Here is a 17,097-nt window from a genome sequence, read left to right as displayed (position 1 = left end):
AAAAAAAAAAAAAAAAAAAAAAAAAAGGTGAAATGAAGATATTTCAGGTAAAATAGAATTTCCTTCCAGCAGACTTTGACTTAAACAAATTCTTCATTAGGAAGAAAGAAAATGGTACAAGACAGGAGGTCTGTGATGCAAGAAGGAATGGTGAGCAAAGAAACTGGTAAGCATTTGAGCAAATCTAAACAAGTGCTGCTTGTGTAACATACTAATGATGATCATTAACATTTACTTTGTGAAGCTAATAAAATATAAAGTATTGGATAACCAGGAGAGTAGTAAAAATATTGATTTTTAAAATTTCGACTTTGTTAATTTTAAATTAATGGGCATGCATGTTAAAATTTCAAGGGATCACTTGTAAAAGAAATGAATGCCTAAGTTCTAAGCAATTAAGGAAAGAGAATGGAACTTTTAAAAAACTGAACATTTTGCCACTATTTTGTTTTGTGACCTCTATTATGCTTGATAATGTCTCTAAGCTTTAGTTTTCTTATCTTTAACATGTGGTTAGCAGTACCTTTCTTACGGGGTTATGAAAATAAAATCAGACAATTTATATTAAAAGGAAGCATATTTTAAAGATCTAGTACCTAATAAATGTTCAAAAAAGACATTGCTGCTCTTAATAGAGATTATTTAGTTCAGCTCTTTACTGATATGTAAAGCCATGCTAGAACCTACCTGCTAATATCTCACCCAGCTCCAGCAGTGAGAGAAAAAGCTACAGCCAGATACAGCTAATGAATGCTGAACAGTTTGATAGGAGTCACCATTTGCCTTTTATTTAAAAGTTCAAAACATAAAGGTGTTCACCTTCTACCCTCGACCGACACGATCTCATGATTTTTCTTTAAAACTTTTGAGTTAGAGCTCTATGAACATATTTGAGATCTCCTTCCTTCATACTTGGGCTTAGAATGCTATTCTGAAGAACAGGTAGAATTGGGATGATTTCCTCCACCTGGAAAATCCTCCCTCTCTGACATAGTCTACCTATTCTTCAAACCCTAGCTCAAGGCCCATAAACTTGTCATAGCTGTTTATGCTATTTCTGCTTTTTACTTAAATTTTTATTTGAGCTTTATATTGTCACAGAATTTTCATCAACGTAAGTGGGTTTTCAGCTAGATTTTCAGCTTCTTTCTTTCTTTCTTTCTTTTTTTGGTACCATGGGTCAAACTTGGGACCTTGCGTTTCTGAGGCAGGTGGTGGCACCACTAAGCTAAATCCCTGGCCCTAGCTTCTTAAGACAATAGGCTTTTCTTACATTTTTATATATTCCCTATAGCTCCTAGGGAAGAGAAACAGGATGTAAGTGTCAACTTTTTTCAGGCAGTATGCTAAATTTTTTTTGCATATTTTATTTCATTTCATCCTCACAGCAGACTTGTAAACATAGATATTAGCATCCCCACTTTACAGGTGAGGACATTTCATTTCAGAAAGGTTAAGTAACATGACCAAGGCACCTAGTCGGTCAGTAGGCTTCTGCAATTCCTCCCAGCAAAACAGCTTGTTGGGGTAGGGATGTAGCTCAGTGGTACAGTGTTTGCCAGTCAGACACAAGCCCTAGGTTCAGTAGCCAGCACTAAAAGGAGAAAAAAGAGCAAAAAACCTAAATGGTTCATACTTTTTTCCTACTTGACATATTTGTATCACACTCTAAAATTTAGACTGTTGTGAAGATAGATTTTTTTTTTAATCTCAAAAGTTAAAATTTGGCATATCAATTATGAACTTGTAGTGAAGCCATAGGAATTCACTAAAGAGCTTGAAATAGTATTTTTGAAGGAGGGAGTTAGATTAAGGAGATTAAAAAACATTCTATTCTGTTCCTCTGCTTTGAGCTTGTGTGGTGTGATGTGAAACAAGTCACACGCACACTAAAGTCACACCTTAGTCTTAAAGTGCTGGCTAGAAGTCAGTACCCCTTTCAGAACATTCTTTCTGTTCTCTTTTCCCTTTTCCTAGGGTTACACATCTTTCTGGAATGACTGCATATCATCTGGCCTGCGAGGGGGCATCCTAATAGAACTGGCCATGCGGGGTCGAATCTATCTAGAACCCCCCACCCTACGCAAGAAGCGCCTGCTAGACAGAAAGGTACAGCATCATGTGTGAACCTCATCTGAATACCTGGCAAGGCAAATATCAACAATACGTTTTTAGAGTAAGATTTCAATAGTGATAGAAGATAAATATCACTGACTCAGCTGTCCTGTTTCTCTAAATAAGTTTAATTATCCTGTAGCAAAAGAAGAAACCTAAATATCCTTAGAAAAGTCTTAAGAATCATGTTTTTGTCTTTTTTAATGCAAGAAAATTACATGTAGGGTGCTGTTGATTTCTTCCTCTGTATCTTTAGCTATAACTTTATGAAATAGAGTATAGGTAAAGAAATCATCTGAGTTAGGTCAGTCTTTGCTTAGCCCAGGTTTTGGTCTGATAATTATTCAATGTCTCTTCTTCCATGTACAAGTCCTTTCCACTATATGAACTATATTCTGTATCCATTTTCTTACTAACCTTTTCCACACACAACTTCTGTTATTTAAGCATTCTATTACAACTATAATCTTTTGATATTACCAGCTTCCTTTCACTCTTTCTTTTTTAACCTTTAGGTGGCTTTTGACAACTGCTACCTACTTGAAACTTTCTCCATTCTTGGCCTTTTGTTTTGTTTTGTTTTGTTTTGTACCAGGGATTGAACTCAGGACCTTGCCCTTGCGAGGCAAGCAGCAAAACCACTGAGCTAAATCCCCAGCCCCATCCTTGGCCTTTTTCATCTTACATACTCTTGCTTCTCTGAGTATACCCTATTTTCTTTACTTCCCCTTTCCTTAAAATGTCTTAGTTTTTTATCCCTTTATGTGATTATTCTGTCTTTTTGGAAATATCATTTACCTTTAGCTGTATCTGTCACCTATCTGAGATTAACTTCAGAATGGTGGTGCATTCCTGTAATCCCAGCACTTGGGAGGCTGAAGCAGGAGGATCGCTATGAGTTCAAGCTCAGCCTGGGGCTGCATAGTGACTTCAAGCCCAGTCTAAACTACACAATGAGACCCTGTCTCAAAAAAAAAAAAAAAATTTAACTCCAAAATTTCTAGACATATCTTTTTCTTCAGCTTCTAGAAATATATTTAATTGTTGGCTAAACATGTCACATTGGCCGTCTTGTATTAACTAAAAGCAGATTTACCAACTTTTCCCCAAATTGGCTTCCTTTCCTGACATTCCTGTCTTCACTAATGGCTTCCTTGGTGGTGGTTCAGATTCTTGAGTTCTCCTCCATTATTCTTCATGTCCAGTTTGTTCCAGGGCCCACATCAACTGTTCTTTTCGTCTTCCTTCTGTCACGTCATGCCACGTTTTAAACTTGTTCAGGATAGAGCAATAGAGTATGCTTCTCTGCATTTCCCAAACTCCTACACGGTAATGTGTGTATTATGTATTGAAACATTTTAATCTGAACGGAGCAAATAAATCAGGGTCCTTTATTTATTCTTTTCTTAAAGGTACTGCTGAAGTCAGATAGCCCAACAGGTGATGTTTTACTGGATGAAACTCTCAAACACATCAAAGCCACTGAACCCACAGAAACTGTTCAAACATGGATAGAACTACTCACTGGTAAGATGACTCAAAAGCGTTCACAGATTCCTTACTTTTGTTATCTGTAGTCTACCTTTAAGATTCAACGTGCTGTGTAAGATACTGTTAATATCGAAAGTTTTCCAGAGCTGCACCTTATGTTCTGCCACACTACCCTGGAAGCTCTTTTTTTTTTCTTTTTTTTTTTTGGTTTTTTTTTTTTTTTTGGTTTTTTGAGACAGGGTCTCACTATGCAGTTGAGACTGACCTGGAACTCACTATGTAGCCCAGGCTGGCCTCGAACTCACAGTGATCCTCCTGCCTCAGCCTCCCAAGTGCTGGGATTACAGGCATGCACCACCATGCCTGGCCTTTTTTTTATTCGTTTTTGGTTTGTTTGTTTGTTTTTGTTTTTGGTACTGGGGATTGAACCCAGGTCCTTGCGCTTGTGAAGCAGGCAGCAGAACCACTGAGCCAAATCCCCAGCCCCTGGAAGCTCTTTAACAGCGTTCTTCACAAAAAACTTTATTTTTATTGAGTAGCAGGATATTGACACTGACACGACCCACTAACCTTGAACTCCCCACTTTTAATTTGACTCTTTATCACCAGTATTTCTTTGTGTGGATGTACCACAATTGCTTTTCCATTCATCACCTGATGGGCATTGGAGTTATTTCCATTTTTCGGTTATTGTGAAGAATGCTACCATGAATATCCTTTGACAGATTTTTATGTGGTCATGTTTTCATTTCTTTTAAGTATGTAACTAGGAGTGCATTATGGTGAATTATATGTAATATTATTTTAGCCATTTGTAAACATATAATTCAATGACACTAAATATAGTCAGTCTTATATAAACTATTACCTTTCGCTATACTCAAAACTTTCTCATCATCACCAACAAAATCTTTACCCATTAATGGTACGGTGATACCTCAGTACTCATCATTAATTGGTTCCAGGAGGCACAATGAGCACCAAAAACAACCAGTACTAAAAAATTGTTTTGGTTGGAAAAGATCGTGAGTCACGAGACAGTCAACAGTGACAGTTTCAAAGCTTGAGTATCCAGTAACAAACAAGTACCGGGACGGAATTTTCATATCAAAATGTGTCGGAGTACCAGATCTGATGAACTTCAGGGCAGTTGGAGACCATGGTGTGACTGTATAGTAGTAATTCCTTTCCTTCTCGCCTGCCCAGTCCCTGGCCACCTTCTACTTTCTGTCTCTATGAATTTACTTATTCTAGGTACCTGTGTAAGTAGAATTATAGAGTACTTGTCCTTTCAGTGGCTGGGTAATATCAAAGTTCATTCATCACAGCATACATCAAAATTTTATTTTTTATTCTTTTTAATAGCTGAACAGTATATCTTTGTTTGTATGTACCACTTTTGTTTAGCCATTCATCTGTTGATGGACACTTGTGTTGCTTTCACTTTTTGGCAATTATGAAAAATGCTGCTATGAACATGGGTATACAAATACCTATTCTAGTCCCCACTTCCAGTTCTTTTGGATATATACCAAGCAGTAAAATTGCTGGGTCATATGGTAGTTCTGTGTTTAAACTTTTGAGAAACCACCAGATTGTTTTCCACAGAGGCTATACCATTTTAGATTTCCACCAGAAATGCATCAAGATTCTAATTTCTCCATATCCTAGTCAATACTTTCTCTTTTCTAGTTAGTTTTTTTTTTTTTTTTTTTTTTTTTTTTTTTCTATTTTACCCATCCTAGTAAGTGTGAAGTGATATCTCATTATGGTTTCTTTTGTTTTATTTTGTTTTTGAGAAAGTGTTTCACTGCATAGTTCAGGCTGTCCTTGAACTCACTATGTATCCCAGGCTGGCCTCAAACTCTCAGAGATCCTCCTGCCTCAGCCTCCAGAGTGCTAGGATTACAGGTGTGTGCCACCACGCCAGGCTGCATTTTCATTTTTGTTGTTGCTGCTGTTGTTGGGTTTTAGAAGTTCTTTATATATTCTGGATATTAATCCCTTATTGGATACGTAATTTCTAAGTATTTCTGTCCATTTTATAGATTTTTAATTTTCTTTCTTTTGGTGCCTGTAGTTTTGATGTCATATTTCCCCAGTGTTTTTTTCTAAGAGTTTTTATATTTTAGTTAAGGTTAGACCACTGATTTTTTGTCTCCCCTAGTGCTGGGGACTGAACACAGTGCCTTGTACATGCCTAGGCAGTTGTTCCACCACTGAGCTACATCCCCCACCACATGGATCCATTTTCAGTGAATTTTTTCACATGGTATCAGGTAAAGCACCATGACCATTCCTCTGCATGAGGATATTAGCTAGGTGCTAATCTCCTGGCACTTTTTGTTGAAAAGATTACTTTTCCTCATTGAATGGTCTTGGCACCTTTGGCAAAAATCATTTGACTGAGCTGGGTGTGGCAGTGCTCATTTGTAGTCCCGGCTGCTCAGCAGGCTGAGAGGATCACTTGAGTCCAGGAATTCAAGACTAACCTGGACAATAGAGAAAGAACCCAGCTTTAAAAAATCAATTGACCATATATGAAGGTTTATTTCTGGACTCTTGTTTTCTCTTGCATTGGTCTATATATATCTCTCCACATGCCAGCATCGTACTTTTTTTTTTCAGTACTGGGAATTGAACTCAGGGATGCTGTATTACTGCATTACCCAATCTTTTTTATTTTTTTATGTTGAGACAGAATCTCTCTTACTGTTTGAGATAAAGTCTCACAAAGTTACTCAGTTGGGCCTCCAACTTGGAATCCTCTTCTCTCAGCCTCCTCAGTAGTAGCTGGGATTAAAGAAAGATGTGTACCACTACACCTGGCTCATTTAAAAAATTCTATGTAGTTGGGTTTTTTTGTTTTGTTTTGTTTTTTGAGACAGGGTCTCGCTATGTAGTTGAGACTGACCTTGAACTCACAGTGATCCTCCTGCCTCAGCCTCCCGGAGTGCTGGGATTATAGTCGTGCACCACCATGCCCAGCTAAAATTCTATGTAGTTTGACATTAATGTAGCCACACCAGCTCTTACGGTTCCTGTTTGCATGTTTTCAAACCTCCTTTTAGTTCCATCCTGTTGATATCTTTAAAGTGTATTTTCTATAAATACCATATGATTTTATCTTATTTTATCATTCAATCTGATAGTCTCACCATTTTGCTTAATTCATTTGTATTTTATGTTATCACTGAGGTGGTTAAATTTACTTGTACCACCCTGCCACCATGTCTGTGTCTGTTCTGCTTGTCCTTTGCTGCCTTCCTTTGTATTAAGTGGATATATTCTAGTGTAAGTGTACCTTGGTCAGGTTGTGGATTTTATTCCAACCACCACGGTGAATGGAATATCATAGTAAAACAAGCCAAAATATTTGGTTTCTCAAATGAAAGCTCAATCCCCGGTACCAAAAAAAAAAAAGAACACCAAAAAAAAAAAAAAACCAAAAATCAAATGAAAGCTGTGTTGCCAGGAATGGTGGTATGTACCTATAATCCAAGCATTCTGGGAGGCTGAGGCAGGAGGATCACAAGTTCAAACCCAGCCTGGGTAAATTAGCAATTTAGTAAGACTTACCTCACAATAAACACATAAAAGGGCTGGGACTATAGCTCAGGGTAAAGGTCCTGAGTTTGATTGCCAGTAATATCAAGGAAGGGAGGGAAGGGAAGAGGAAAGGAAAGAAGAGGAAAGGGCATTTGCTTAGCAGGCACAAGTCTCTGGTTATATCCCCATCTCACACACGGCTATGTTCGTACTGTGCAGTACTTTATAAGCATACAGTAGCAACATGTTTAAAAATAAATAATATAAAAATACCGTATGGGATGTCAGGCGTGGTAGTACATCCCTATGATCCCAACCTCAGGAAGCTGAAGCAGGAGGTTTTGTGAGTTGAAGGCCATCCTGGGCTCCATAATGAGTCAGAGGCCAGACTGAGCTATTTAGTTAAATCTGTCTCAAAAATAATACAAAATGTTAATGAGCCTAAGGGTGTAGTTTAATAGTAGAGCACTTGCCTAGTGTGGGAAAGTCCCTGGGTTCAATGTCCCAGTGCCACTGCCCAAAAAAAAGAAAGAAGATAGCTTAGTGCCTACAAACTAGTAATGATAGTCTGAGCCTTCACAGAGTCCTGATATCTTTGCTGGCAGAGGATCTTGCCTCCGTGTCGATGACGCTGACTGATCAGAAGGGTGGTTGGGGTGGCTGTGGCAATCTCTGAAGACAATGGATTAGAGATGTAACTCAGTAGTACAGTGTTTCCCTATCTTGCACAAGGCCTAGAGTTCAGTCCCCGGTTCCACAAAAAAAAAGGAGAAAGAAAAAGAAGTTTAAATAAAGTTTGCTGCATTGATTGAGATTGAGTCTTTCACAGAAGATCTCTCTGTTATACGATGCTGCTTGATAGCATTTACCCAAAGTACATCTCTCAGAGTTGGAGTCCGTCCTCTCAAATTCTCCCACTGCTTTATCAACCAAGTTTATGTAATATTTTAAATCCCTTGTTGTCATTGCAACAATGTTCATAGCGTCTTTACCAAGACTAGATTCCATTTCAAGAAACCACTTTCTGCCAAGTATGGTGACCTGTGCCTGAAGTCTGACCTACGTGGTAGGTTGAGACAGGAGAGCTACATCCTTGTGATGGATGCAGTGAGCGTCGTGTCAGACAGACAGAGAGATTCCACAGCAGTTCAGTCACATCTTTAGGCTTTCCTTCTAATTCTCATTCTCTTGCTCTTTCCACCATATGCAGTTAACTTCCTAAACTGAAGTGTTTTGTTTTGTTGAGACAGGGTCTCCTATGTAGTCCAGGGTGGCCTTGAACTCACTAGCCAGGCTGGCCTTGAGCTCACAATGATCCTCCTGCCTCAGCCTCCCAGTGCTGCTATTACAGGTATACGCCACCATGCGCCTGCCCACTAAATCACTATCATAGCATTTTTGTTGGCTTTTGTAGCACTGAGAAAGAAGCAAGCCCAGGGTTTTATACATGCTAGGTGATATGCAGCCCCACCCCAAGAAATATATTTCTTAAATAATAAGACTTGAAACTCAAAATTACTCCTTGATAGCCGGGCATGGTGGCGCATACCTGTAATCCCAGCACTTGGGAGGCTGAGGCAGGAGGATCACTGTGAGTTCGAGGCCAGCCTGGGCTACATAGTGAGTTCCAGGTCAGTCTCAACCTCGTAGTGAGACCCTGTCTCAAACCAAACAACCAAAAAAAAAAAGGCTCCTTGATATAGAGACTGTAGAATGGATGTTGTATTAGCCAGCATGAGAATAAAATTAATATATTTTACTTCTCTATCAGAGCTCTTGTGTAACCAGGTACATTGTCTAATATTTAGAAAAAAATCCTTTTGACCAGTGAGTCTTAGTAGTGGACTTAAACTATTCAGTAATTCATGTTGTATCAGATTCTATTTAGTGCTAGCTTTAGCAGCACGTGTACTAATACTGGACAGATACAGAGATCAGCATGGCCTTGTGCAAGGATGACGTGCAAATTTGTGAGACATTCCATATTTTTATAGTATTATTGGGAAATGATACTATATCATTTATATGAGAAATAGATTAGCAAATGAAAATTATTCTTCTAAGATCATGAAAAATATGTCTTTACCATTGTTATTCTCTAATATTTATTATGAAAATTTGTTTTTTCATAGAATGGCTTTTATATTTTCTTTATTAATATCTACATGAATTATATTTTTAAAAGATTAAAAATATAAAACTTTTTAAAAAATTGGGGGGCTAGGGATTTAGCTCAGTGGTGCCGCTGCCTGCCTTGCAAGCACAAGATTCCAAGTTCAATCCCCATACCAGGAAAAAAAATCTATTTAAGATTTATACAAAGTTTAATTCCAAGGAGACTAATCTTATACAACTCCATTGCATCTTCTTTTTTTGTATTAACATTGTTGTACATATTATTTCTGTATATGTAAAACAGTCAATGATTTGCTATTGTAATTATGATTTAAATCTTGTTGTTCTGGTGGCGCACGCCTGTGATCCCAGCACTCGGGAGGCTGAGGCAGGAGGATCGCTATGAGTTCAAGATCAGCCTGGGCTACATAGTGAGTTCCAGGTCAGTCTCAACTACATAGTGAGACCCTGTCTCAAAAAAACAATCCATCCATCAATCAATCAATCTTGTTGTTGTTCTTTGAGATAGGGTCTCGCTGTTAGTTCAGGCTGGTCTTGAACTCCCTATGTAGCCCAGGCTGGCCTGAAACTCGGCAATCCTGCTTCAGCCTCCCATGTGTTGGTGTTACAGGCGTGCTGCAGCACACCCAGCTGTAATTATTATTTAGAGAAGAAAGCACAAGAACATAGAGTTTACTGTATTAATCTTCATAATTACCATTTCTGACTTTCTTCATTTCTTCCTGTGAATTCACGTTACCATTCCAATGGTAACTTATTCCAATACAACTTTTTTCCCACCTATCTCCTTCAAGCTGTTACTATAATATTTATATTACATACCTAATAAAATACCACTGTACAAATATTTTATGCAATTGATTTATAAAGCAATTAACAAATGATGTATTCAGTTATACTATCCCTTTGATTCCTTACATAATTATTTTTTTGGTTTTTTGAAATAGGGTCTTGCTATGTAGTTCAGGCAGTATTTTGGGGCGGGTACTGGGTATATTGAACTCAGGACCTTGCACTTGCAAGGCAGGCATGGTACCTCTGGGCTAAATCCCCAGACCTGTTCAGGCTCTTCTTAAATTCACTGTGTAGCCCAGAGTGACCTCAACTCACAGTGATCCTCCTGCCTCAGCTTCCCAGATCTGGGAATTATAGGTATGCACCACCACGCCTGGCAGTCCTTGACATTTTTTAAAAGTAGAGTGATGGGAAATATGGTTGGAGTGAAAACTACAGTATAGCTTCTCACCAGACCCAGGGGCTGCAGTGCACAGAGCAGCCCCCACCATCCAGTGCCAGCCCCGTACCCCTGCCCGGACCCTCAGTCTGCCCGCACCTCTCTGAAGGGACACCCCCACACCCACACAGGCCCCACACCGGCCCCACCTGGACCCTGGAGACAGTGACACCGCCAACCCCTCCGCCTCTGTGATGGCGCAGGGAGAAGGGGGAGCCACTTGGAGGAGTTGGTTCAACTCCATCCACATCAGCTTCCTGAGCTCCCTCACTTTCATTCGCCCAAGGTGCAGGTCCCCACCATGAGATGTCCAGTTTCATAGCAGAGCTCTGTCTGGAACTGGGAGAATAGTCCTGGCTTGGGAACTTCATCTCCATGGACAAAGAAGAAAAAAGATTCCTTTTCCAAATTGATAAGTTTCTCAGCAGGATCAAAGCAGACATTGCCCATCATGCTTTCTCGTTAGTGCCCAGCCTGAGACACGGTATGCGGTCACAGATGAGCTTCAAGGTTGAATGCAAGGCCAGCGGCCACCCCTTCATCTTCCAGAAGCCTGTCCGCGTCCAGGTGGACGTCAGCTCCTCTGAGGGCCTGGAGCCTCTCCACCCCCGACGTTGGGCGGCAGCAGCGAGGGGGCCTCCTTTCCATCCCCCTTTCCTTGCGTCTCCAGTCCCAGCCATCAGTTCAAGCAGCTGGACGCCATCTGGGCACACAGCTGCCGAGCACCCACGACCACCCTTCCATTGGTCCCTGGCAGATAGGAACTGGGTGCTGGCCTGGCCTGCTAGTCCCAGACCCCAGCTGCCAAGGACTCCACAAAGACAAGAAGCCTCTGGCCGTCGAGACCCTTTGCCCTTACCCCAGGGGACTGGGCAAAGAGGGAACCCCCTCCCCAACTATGAGTCTACATGAGGCCCAACCTGTATGTCTTTCTGGAGGGAGGGAGGACACAGAAGACGGCCTTGCCCTGAAGTAATGGGGCTCCAGGGGCTGCACCCAATGAGGGGACAGGGCAGGGAGCGCTCTCTTTTATTTATGAATATCATTATTTACTTACTTATAGTTTTTTGGTACTGACGATGGAACTCGGGACCTTGTGCTTGTGAAGCAGGCGGTGACACCACTGAGCTAAAGCCCTGGCCCGTAATCTTTTATTTATTGATCATTCTCTGCGAGTGGGCTGAGGGAGATGAAAGCTGGTTGGGGTGGTTTAGCACATCCTGACAGGGCCTTCTGTCCCTGTGTCACTCCAGCTTACCCCCGGGTCCTGCCTCTCCCATCCCCTACAAAATTCTGTACAGATTTGCCCTCCCAGAAGGAAAACTTGTTTCATTCTGGTTTCATTGTAGTTTTGAGTGATCCTGCCTAAGTCCTTGTCTCCGATTCCATCAACAACATCAATGAAAATGATAAATACCTAGGCATGGTGACACACACCTATCATCCCAGCACTCAGGAGGCTGAGGCAGGAGGATTGCTACAAATTCAAGGCCAGCCTGGGCTACATAGTGAGTTTAAGACCAGCCTGAATTACAGAGCAAGACCCTGTCTCGAAAAACAAACAGGAGTCAGGAATTCAGCTCAGTGGTGCTGCCACCTGCCTCGCAAGCACAAGGTCCCAAGTTTGATCCCTAGTGCCCCCCCAAAACAAGTAAAATATGAATAATAATAAAATAACCTTGCAGGGGAGCCAGGGATTTAGGTCAGTGGTGCCACCACCTGCCTCACAAACACCAAGACTGGAGTTTGATCTCCAGTACCAAAAAAAAAAGAGTAAAATGGATTGAGGAGCGAATAGAGATCATCCCTTCGTTAACTGAGATTATGCTTTTAAAGTTTTAACCATTCAAGGCTCCCCGTAATCCATTTAGTCCTTTTGTTTTCTTCTTTCTTTTCATGATGCTGTATTTCTTTTCCCCATAGGTGAGACATGGAACCCCTTCAAATTACAGTATCAGCTCAGAAACGTACGAGAGCGAATTGCAAAGAACCTAGTAGAGAAGGGTATTCTGACCACGGAGAAGCAGAATTTCCTGCTGTTTGACATGACGACTCATCCAGTGACCAATGGGACAGAGAAGCAGCGACTGGTGAAAAAACTTCAGGATAGTGTTCTAGAGCGGTGGGTAAATGACCCCCAGCGTATGGACAGGCGAACACTGGCACTCCTGGTGCTGGCCCACTCTTCGGATGTCCTGGAGAATGTCTTCTCCTCTCTGACAGATGACAAGTACGATGTGGCAATGAATCGAGCCAAGGACCTAGTAGAACTGGACCCTGAAGTGGAGGGAACAAAGCACAGTGCCACAGAGATGATCTGGGCTGTACTGGCAGCCTTTAATAAATCCTAGAGCCAGCAGCTAGCTCTCTGTTTTTCCCTGCTGGCTGATGACTGCTAGAAACCCCATCACTGGGTTTGTGTGGTCAGATTTCATCTTTTGTCTTTTGTTTTTAAATTTCTCTTGAATCAGACTCATGATTTGGGGAGAGCGACTTCAGGGCTTCTCCAAAGACCTTGAAACCATTATAAGCAGACTATTTGTCCATCTACTTCCACTCCGTACATGAATAAACTAGGTGAATCCACACACACCCAATAAACGTTTTTTCCCCTTTCTTTTAGTTTCTTCCAGTATGCTTTGGATAAACAAGAATACAAATATCTAACTGGGGTTTGGTGTTCTCAAGCAATAGACTGTGAATGAGATGAAAAGCAAACCATTTATTATACTTTTCTAAGCTTGTTTGCTAAAATGCATGTTTCACAGTCTTTATCTCTCAGATTCTGCTAAAAAAATGTAGCTTATTGAAATAACTGTCTTTTTTTTAAAAAAAAAGGAGCAATGAAAACAAAACTAATTTTTCTTGTTGTTATTCTTTGAGGCAGGGTCTCCCTTTCTGTTCAGGCTGGCCCTGAACTTAACTGTGTAACCCAGGCTGGTTTTGAACTCGAGGTGATTCTCCTGCCTCAGCCTCCAAGTGCTGGGATTACAGGTGTGCACCATCACGCCTGGCTGCAAAACTAATTTTTGAAGCAGGTAATCCCTATAATTGTAAATCCTGCTAACGAGTTTCTCATCTGACCTTTTCTAACTTAATGAAATGTCCCAGATTTTTTTTTTTTTTTTTTTTGGTACCGGGGATTGAACTCAGGTCCTTGCGCTTGCAAGGCAGGCCACCGAACCGCTGAGCTAAATCCCTAGACCTGTCCCAGATTTTATTACAGGGATTCCACAGTCCTAGACCCAGAAATAAATTCTATATTCCTTCTTAACGTTATTCTGGCCCTTATTCATTAAGAGAAAAGTCTAAATGGAAAAAAAATAAGGTATCTTAACTACCTCCTTCATGCAGTCTGCATTAGAACTTGGGAGGGAGATGCCATAAGAATTTCCGGCTTTTAACACACAACGGCCCTGTTCCCTCCACACTACTTAAATGTCTCTGCTGAGACTGAACTGAGGACACAAAGTTTCACCTGCTGGATAGCAGCACCCTGAGCGCAGACAACAGATCCCTGCTCCAAATCTTCTTCCCTACTTCTGACTTCTTACATAAACTGATAAAATTCTACCCATATTTAAGGGGTCTTGGAGTAGTTTTGTCTGTATTTAAGGCACAGCCTCCTAATCATCAGTCTTATTTCAACACAGTTATCCTTCCAGCTAAATCTCTAAAATGTTCCTTACTTCAGTATTGATAATAAATAGAAGCTTTATACAGAAAAAAAGTTTTTCCTTTTTTTTTTTTAGACAGGGTTTTACTATGTAGCTGAGGCTAGCCTTGGACTCACTGTGTAGTCCAGGTTGGCCTGCCTCAACATCCCAGTGCTGGAATTACAGTCATGTGCCACCACGCCCAGCAGAAAAATCCTTTGTAAAGTAGAAAATTGGTGTCTAAAGCTTTCTTTTTTTTTTTTTTTTTGTACCAGGGATCGAACGGGCCCTTGCGCTTGGGAGGCAGGCAGCAGACCCATTGAGCCAAACCTCTGGCCCTACAGCATATTGATTGATATAAAATCTAGTACTATGGAAAGTGAAGAGGAAGCATTTCGTTGCACTAACGTCAGACATTTGTCATATTTTCATGCCTGTTGACCATTACAGAGAAACAAGCTGTCAAAGGGCTACAGATGACTCAGACCTGATATCAAATCCTCCAGATCAGAAAAAATCAAATGATTATAATTTTACATCCTCCCCCAAACCTACATAGCTCCACAAAAATTCCCCAACTCAACTTACTTTTGTTTTCACTTCAGATTTTCCAAAGGTGAATAGAAGCAGGACATGGTGGCACACGCCTGTAATCCCAGCAACTCAGAAGGCTGAGGCAGGAGGATTGCTGAAAGTTCAAGGTCAGCCTGTACTACATAGTAAGACCCTGTCTCAAAAAGAAAAATAAAATCAAAGGTCTTCGAAGGAGATAAACTCAAAATTTATAATGTGAAAAATTCTAAGATTCACTCGAGATCTCTAAATGTGCAAAAGCCAGTCCATGTGTTGTCTTTGCCCAACTTTGCTTTTCTTTCCATTTGAACAATCAGCATGAAATGAAACCAGGTTTTCCTGTGTTCCAGCTTGATTGGTAATAGAAGTTGAGTTCTTTCTTGCAACTTTTACCCAATGTTTATTTTTTTTTATGTTGTATCTCAGTAGAATGTCTTCAGTTTAAGTCTTCATAATGTTCATGCCCAATATACCTTCTCGTTTAATGCATATGGCCTTTATGTTTCTGCGTAATAAAGTCAGTTATGGTCTCTGCACAATTTTATAACTGCATTTGTTTTTGTTGTTGTTTTGTTTTGTTCTGTTTGGTTTGGTTTGATTTTGTTTGGTGTTTTGAGACAGGATCTCACTGTGTAGTTGAGACTGTCCTGGAACTCACTATATAGCCCAGGCTGGCCTCGAACTCACAGCAATCCTCCTGCCTCAGCCTCCCGAGTGCTGGGATTACAGGCATGCACCACCATGCTTGGCTGCATTTGTTTTAATTAGGGGAAAAAGAAACTTTCCACAGCAGACTGGTAATGACTCTTGCCTTGCACTAGCATAGCAACCTCTTTTTTAAATCCTGTGTAGAAAATGAAGTATGTAAAAATACTATCATTGTAACATGTGGATAGCTGGGGACAGGACACAGCAATGCTGGCCCAAATGTCAGCTAATGTCATAACCTCTGAATGCTGTCTCCATCTCAGTCAAAATAATTTACTCAGTTATACCATATTCCTATGAAAAGAATTAGTGTGGTCTGTTCTCCTAAGACCTACTTGCAAGTAACACCTCAATTTATGTAAGAGCTGAAAACTTTAAATTCCAAGAGTAACCATTCGCGTACCTCACTATAGCAGAGTTACTAATGTACCAGCTTTAACAGAGTTAACAATGTGAAAAAATAGCAGGAGCCAGAAGCGCTGGCTCAGGACTGTAATCCCAGCACTCTGGAGGCTGAGGCAGGAGGACTGCCTTAAATTTGAGGACAGCCTAGGCTACATAGTCCGAGGACGGCCTAGGCTACATAGTCCAAGGCCAGCCTGAACTGTGTTGCATAACAAGACCCTGTCTAAAAACAAAAACCAAACGTAAAAACATTGTGTTTATAATTGAGTTATTCTTCCTTTCTTTCTTTGTTTTTGTTTTGTTTTGTTTTGTTTTTTTGAGACAGGGTCTCACTATGTAGTTGAGACTGACCTGGAACTCACTATGTAGCCCAGGCTGTTCTCGAACTCACAGAGATCCTCCTGCCTCAGCCTCCCGACTGCTGGGATTACAGGCGTGCGCCACCATGCCCGGCTATTCTTCCTTTCTTTCGAGTGCACAGTACAGGACTAAAAAATTTATTTACTAGAGATTGGTTATACTTAACGTTCTCAAGTTAAAAAGCCCAAAGCCCATAAGCTGAGCTTTTATACAGTGTTTGTCACAATGTGTTGAGAAGGCCTTTGCGCTGCGCGTGTCTGCGTGCACTTGTGAGTGATGAGAGGGTGCCTTGCTAGAGTGTACATCCCACTACTTCATTCTATGGAAATAGGATTTAGGAAGCCGCATTTTATTGCATTTTATTTTATTTTGTTTTTGGTGTTACTGAGGATTGAACCTTTGCTTTGAAGTACATCGCAGCCTTTATATATTTCGAGACAAATTCTTGCCAAGTTGCTAAGTTACCCAGGCTGGGCTCAAACTTGCAGTGTTTCTTCCTCAGCCTCCCAGAGTGCTGGGATTAAAGTCACATACCACCGAGCCCAGCTCCAGAAGCTGCTTTTTTTAAAAAAATTTTAAGGGCCAGGGATTTAGCTTAGTTCCACCACCTGCCTTCAAAGTGCAAGGTCCCAAGTTTGATCCCTGGTACCAAAAAAAAAAAAAAAAAATTAAGACAATTTTTCACTATGTAGTTCAGGCTGCCCTTGAACTCAGTATGTAGCCCAGGCTGGCCTCACACTCTTGGTGATCCTCCTGCCTCAGCCTCCTGAGTGCTGGGATTACAGGCAAGCACCACCAGGCCCAGCATTCCAGGAGCTACATTTTAAACAAACTCTAAAAGCTTACATGTTAAACTTTGAAAAAAACAAC

At 40.8% G+C, this 17,097-nt stretch overlaps 1 protein-coding gene and 1 non-coding gene across 2 annotated transcripts in view; both read left to right on the top strand.

Moving 5' to 3' along the window:
- Nucleotides 1–17,097, top strand: part of Golph3l (golgi phosphoprotein 3 like) — a 47,064-nt gene that overhangs the window by 20,299 nt on the left and 9,668 nt on the right. The window contains 4 exon segments of the mRNA XM_010616415.3: nucleotides 1,978–2,109; nucleotides 3,528–3,642; nucleotides 12,449–12,755; nucleotides 14,457–14,882. Of these exon segments, the coding sequence (XP_010614717.3) occupies nucleotides 1,978–2,109; nucleotides 3,528–3,642; nucleotides 12,449–12,755; nucleotides 14,457–14,622 (720 nt within the window). The 3' untranslated portion in view covers nucleotides 14,623–14,882.
- Nucleotides 9,043–9,145, top strand: LOC117284040. Its single transcript, XR_004515132.1, has one exon. It is a non-coding gene; the product is annotated as a U6 spliceosomal RNA (small nuclear RNA).

Source organism: Fukomys damarensis, unplaced genomic scaffold (assembly GCF_012274545.1).
Source record: "Fukomys damarensis isolate Sample0158 unplaced genomic scaffold, DMR_v1.0_HiC HiC_scaffold_33, whole genome shotgun sequence".
NCBI classification, from domain to species: Eukaryota; Metazoa; Chordata; class Mammalia; order Rodentia; family Bathyergidae; genus Fukomys; species Fukomys damarensis.
Note: the sequence above shows the minus strand (reverse complement) of the source record. Positions and strands in the feature narration are given on the sequence as shown.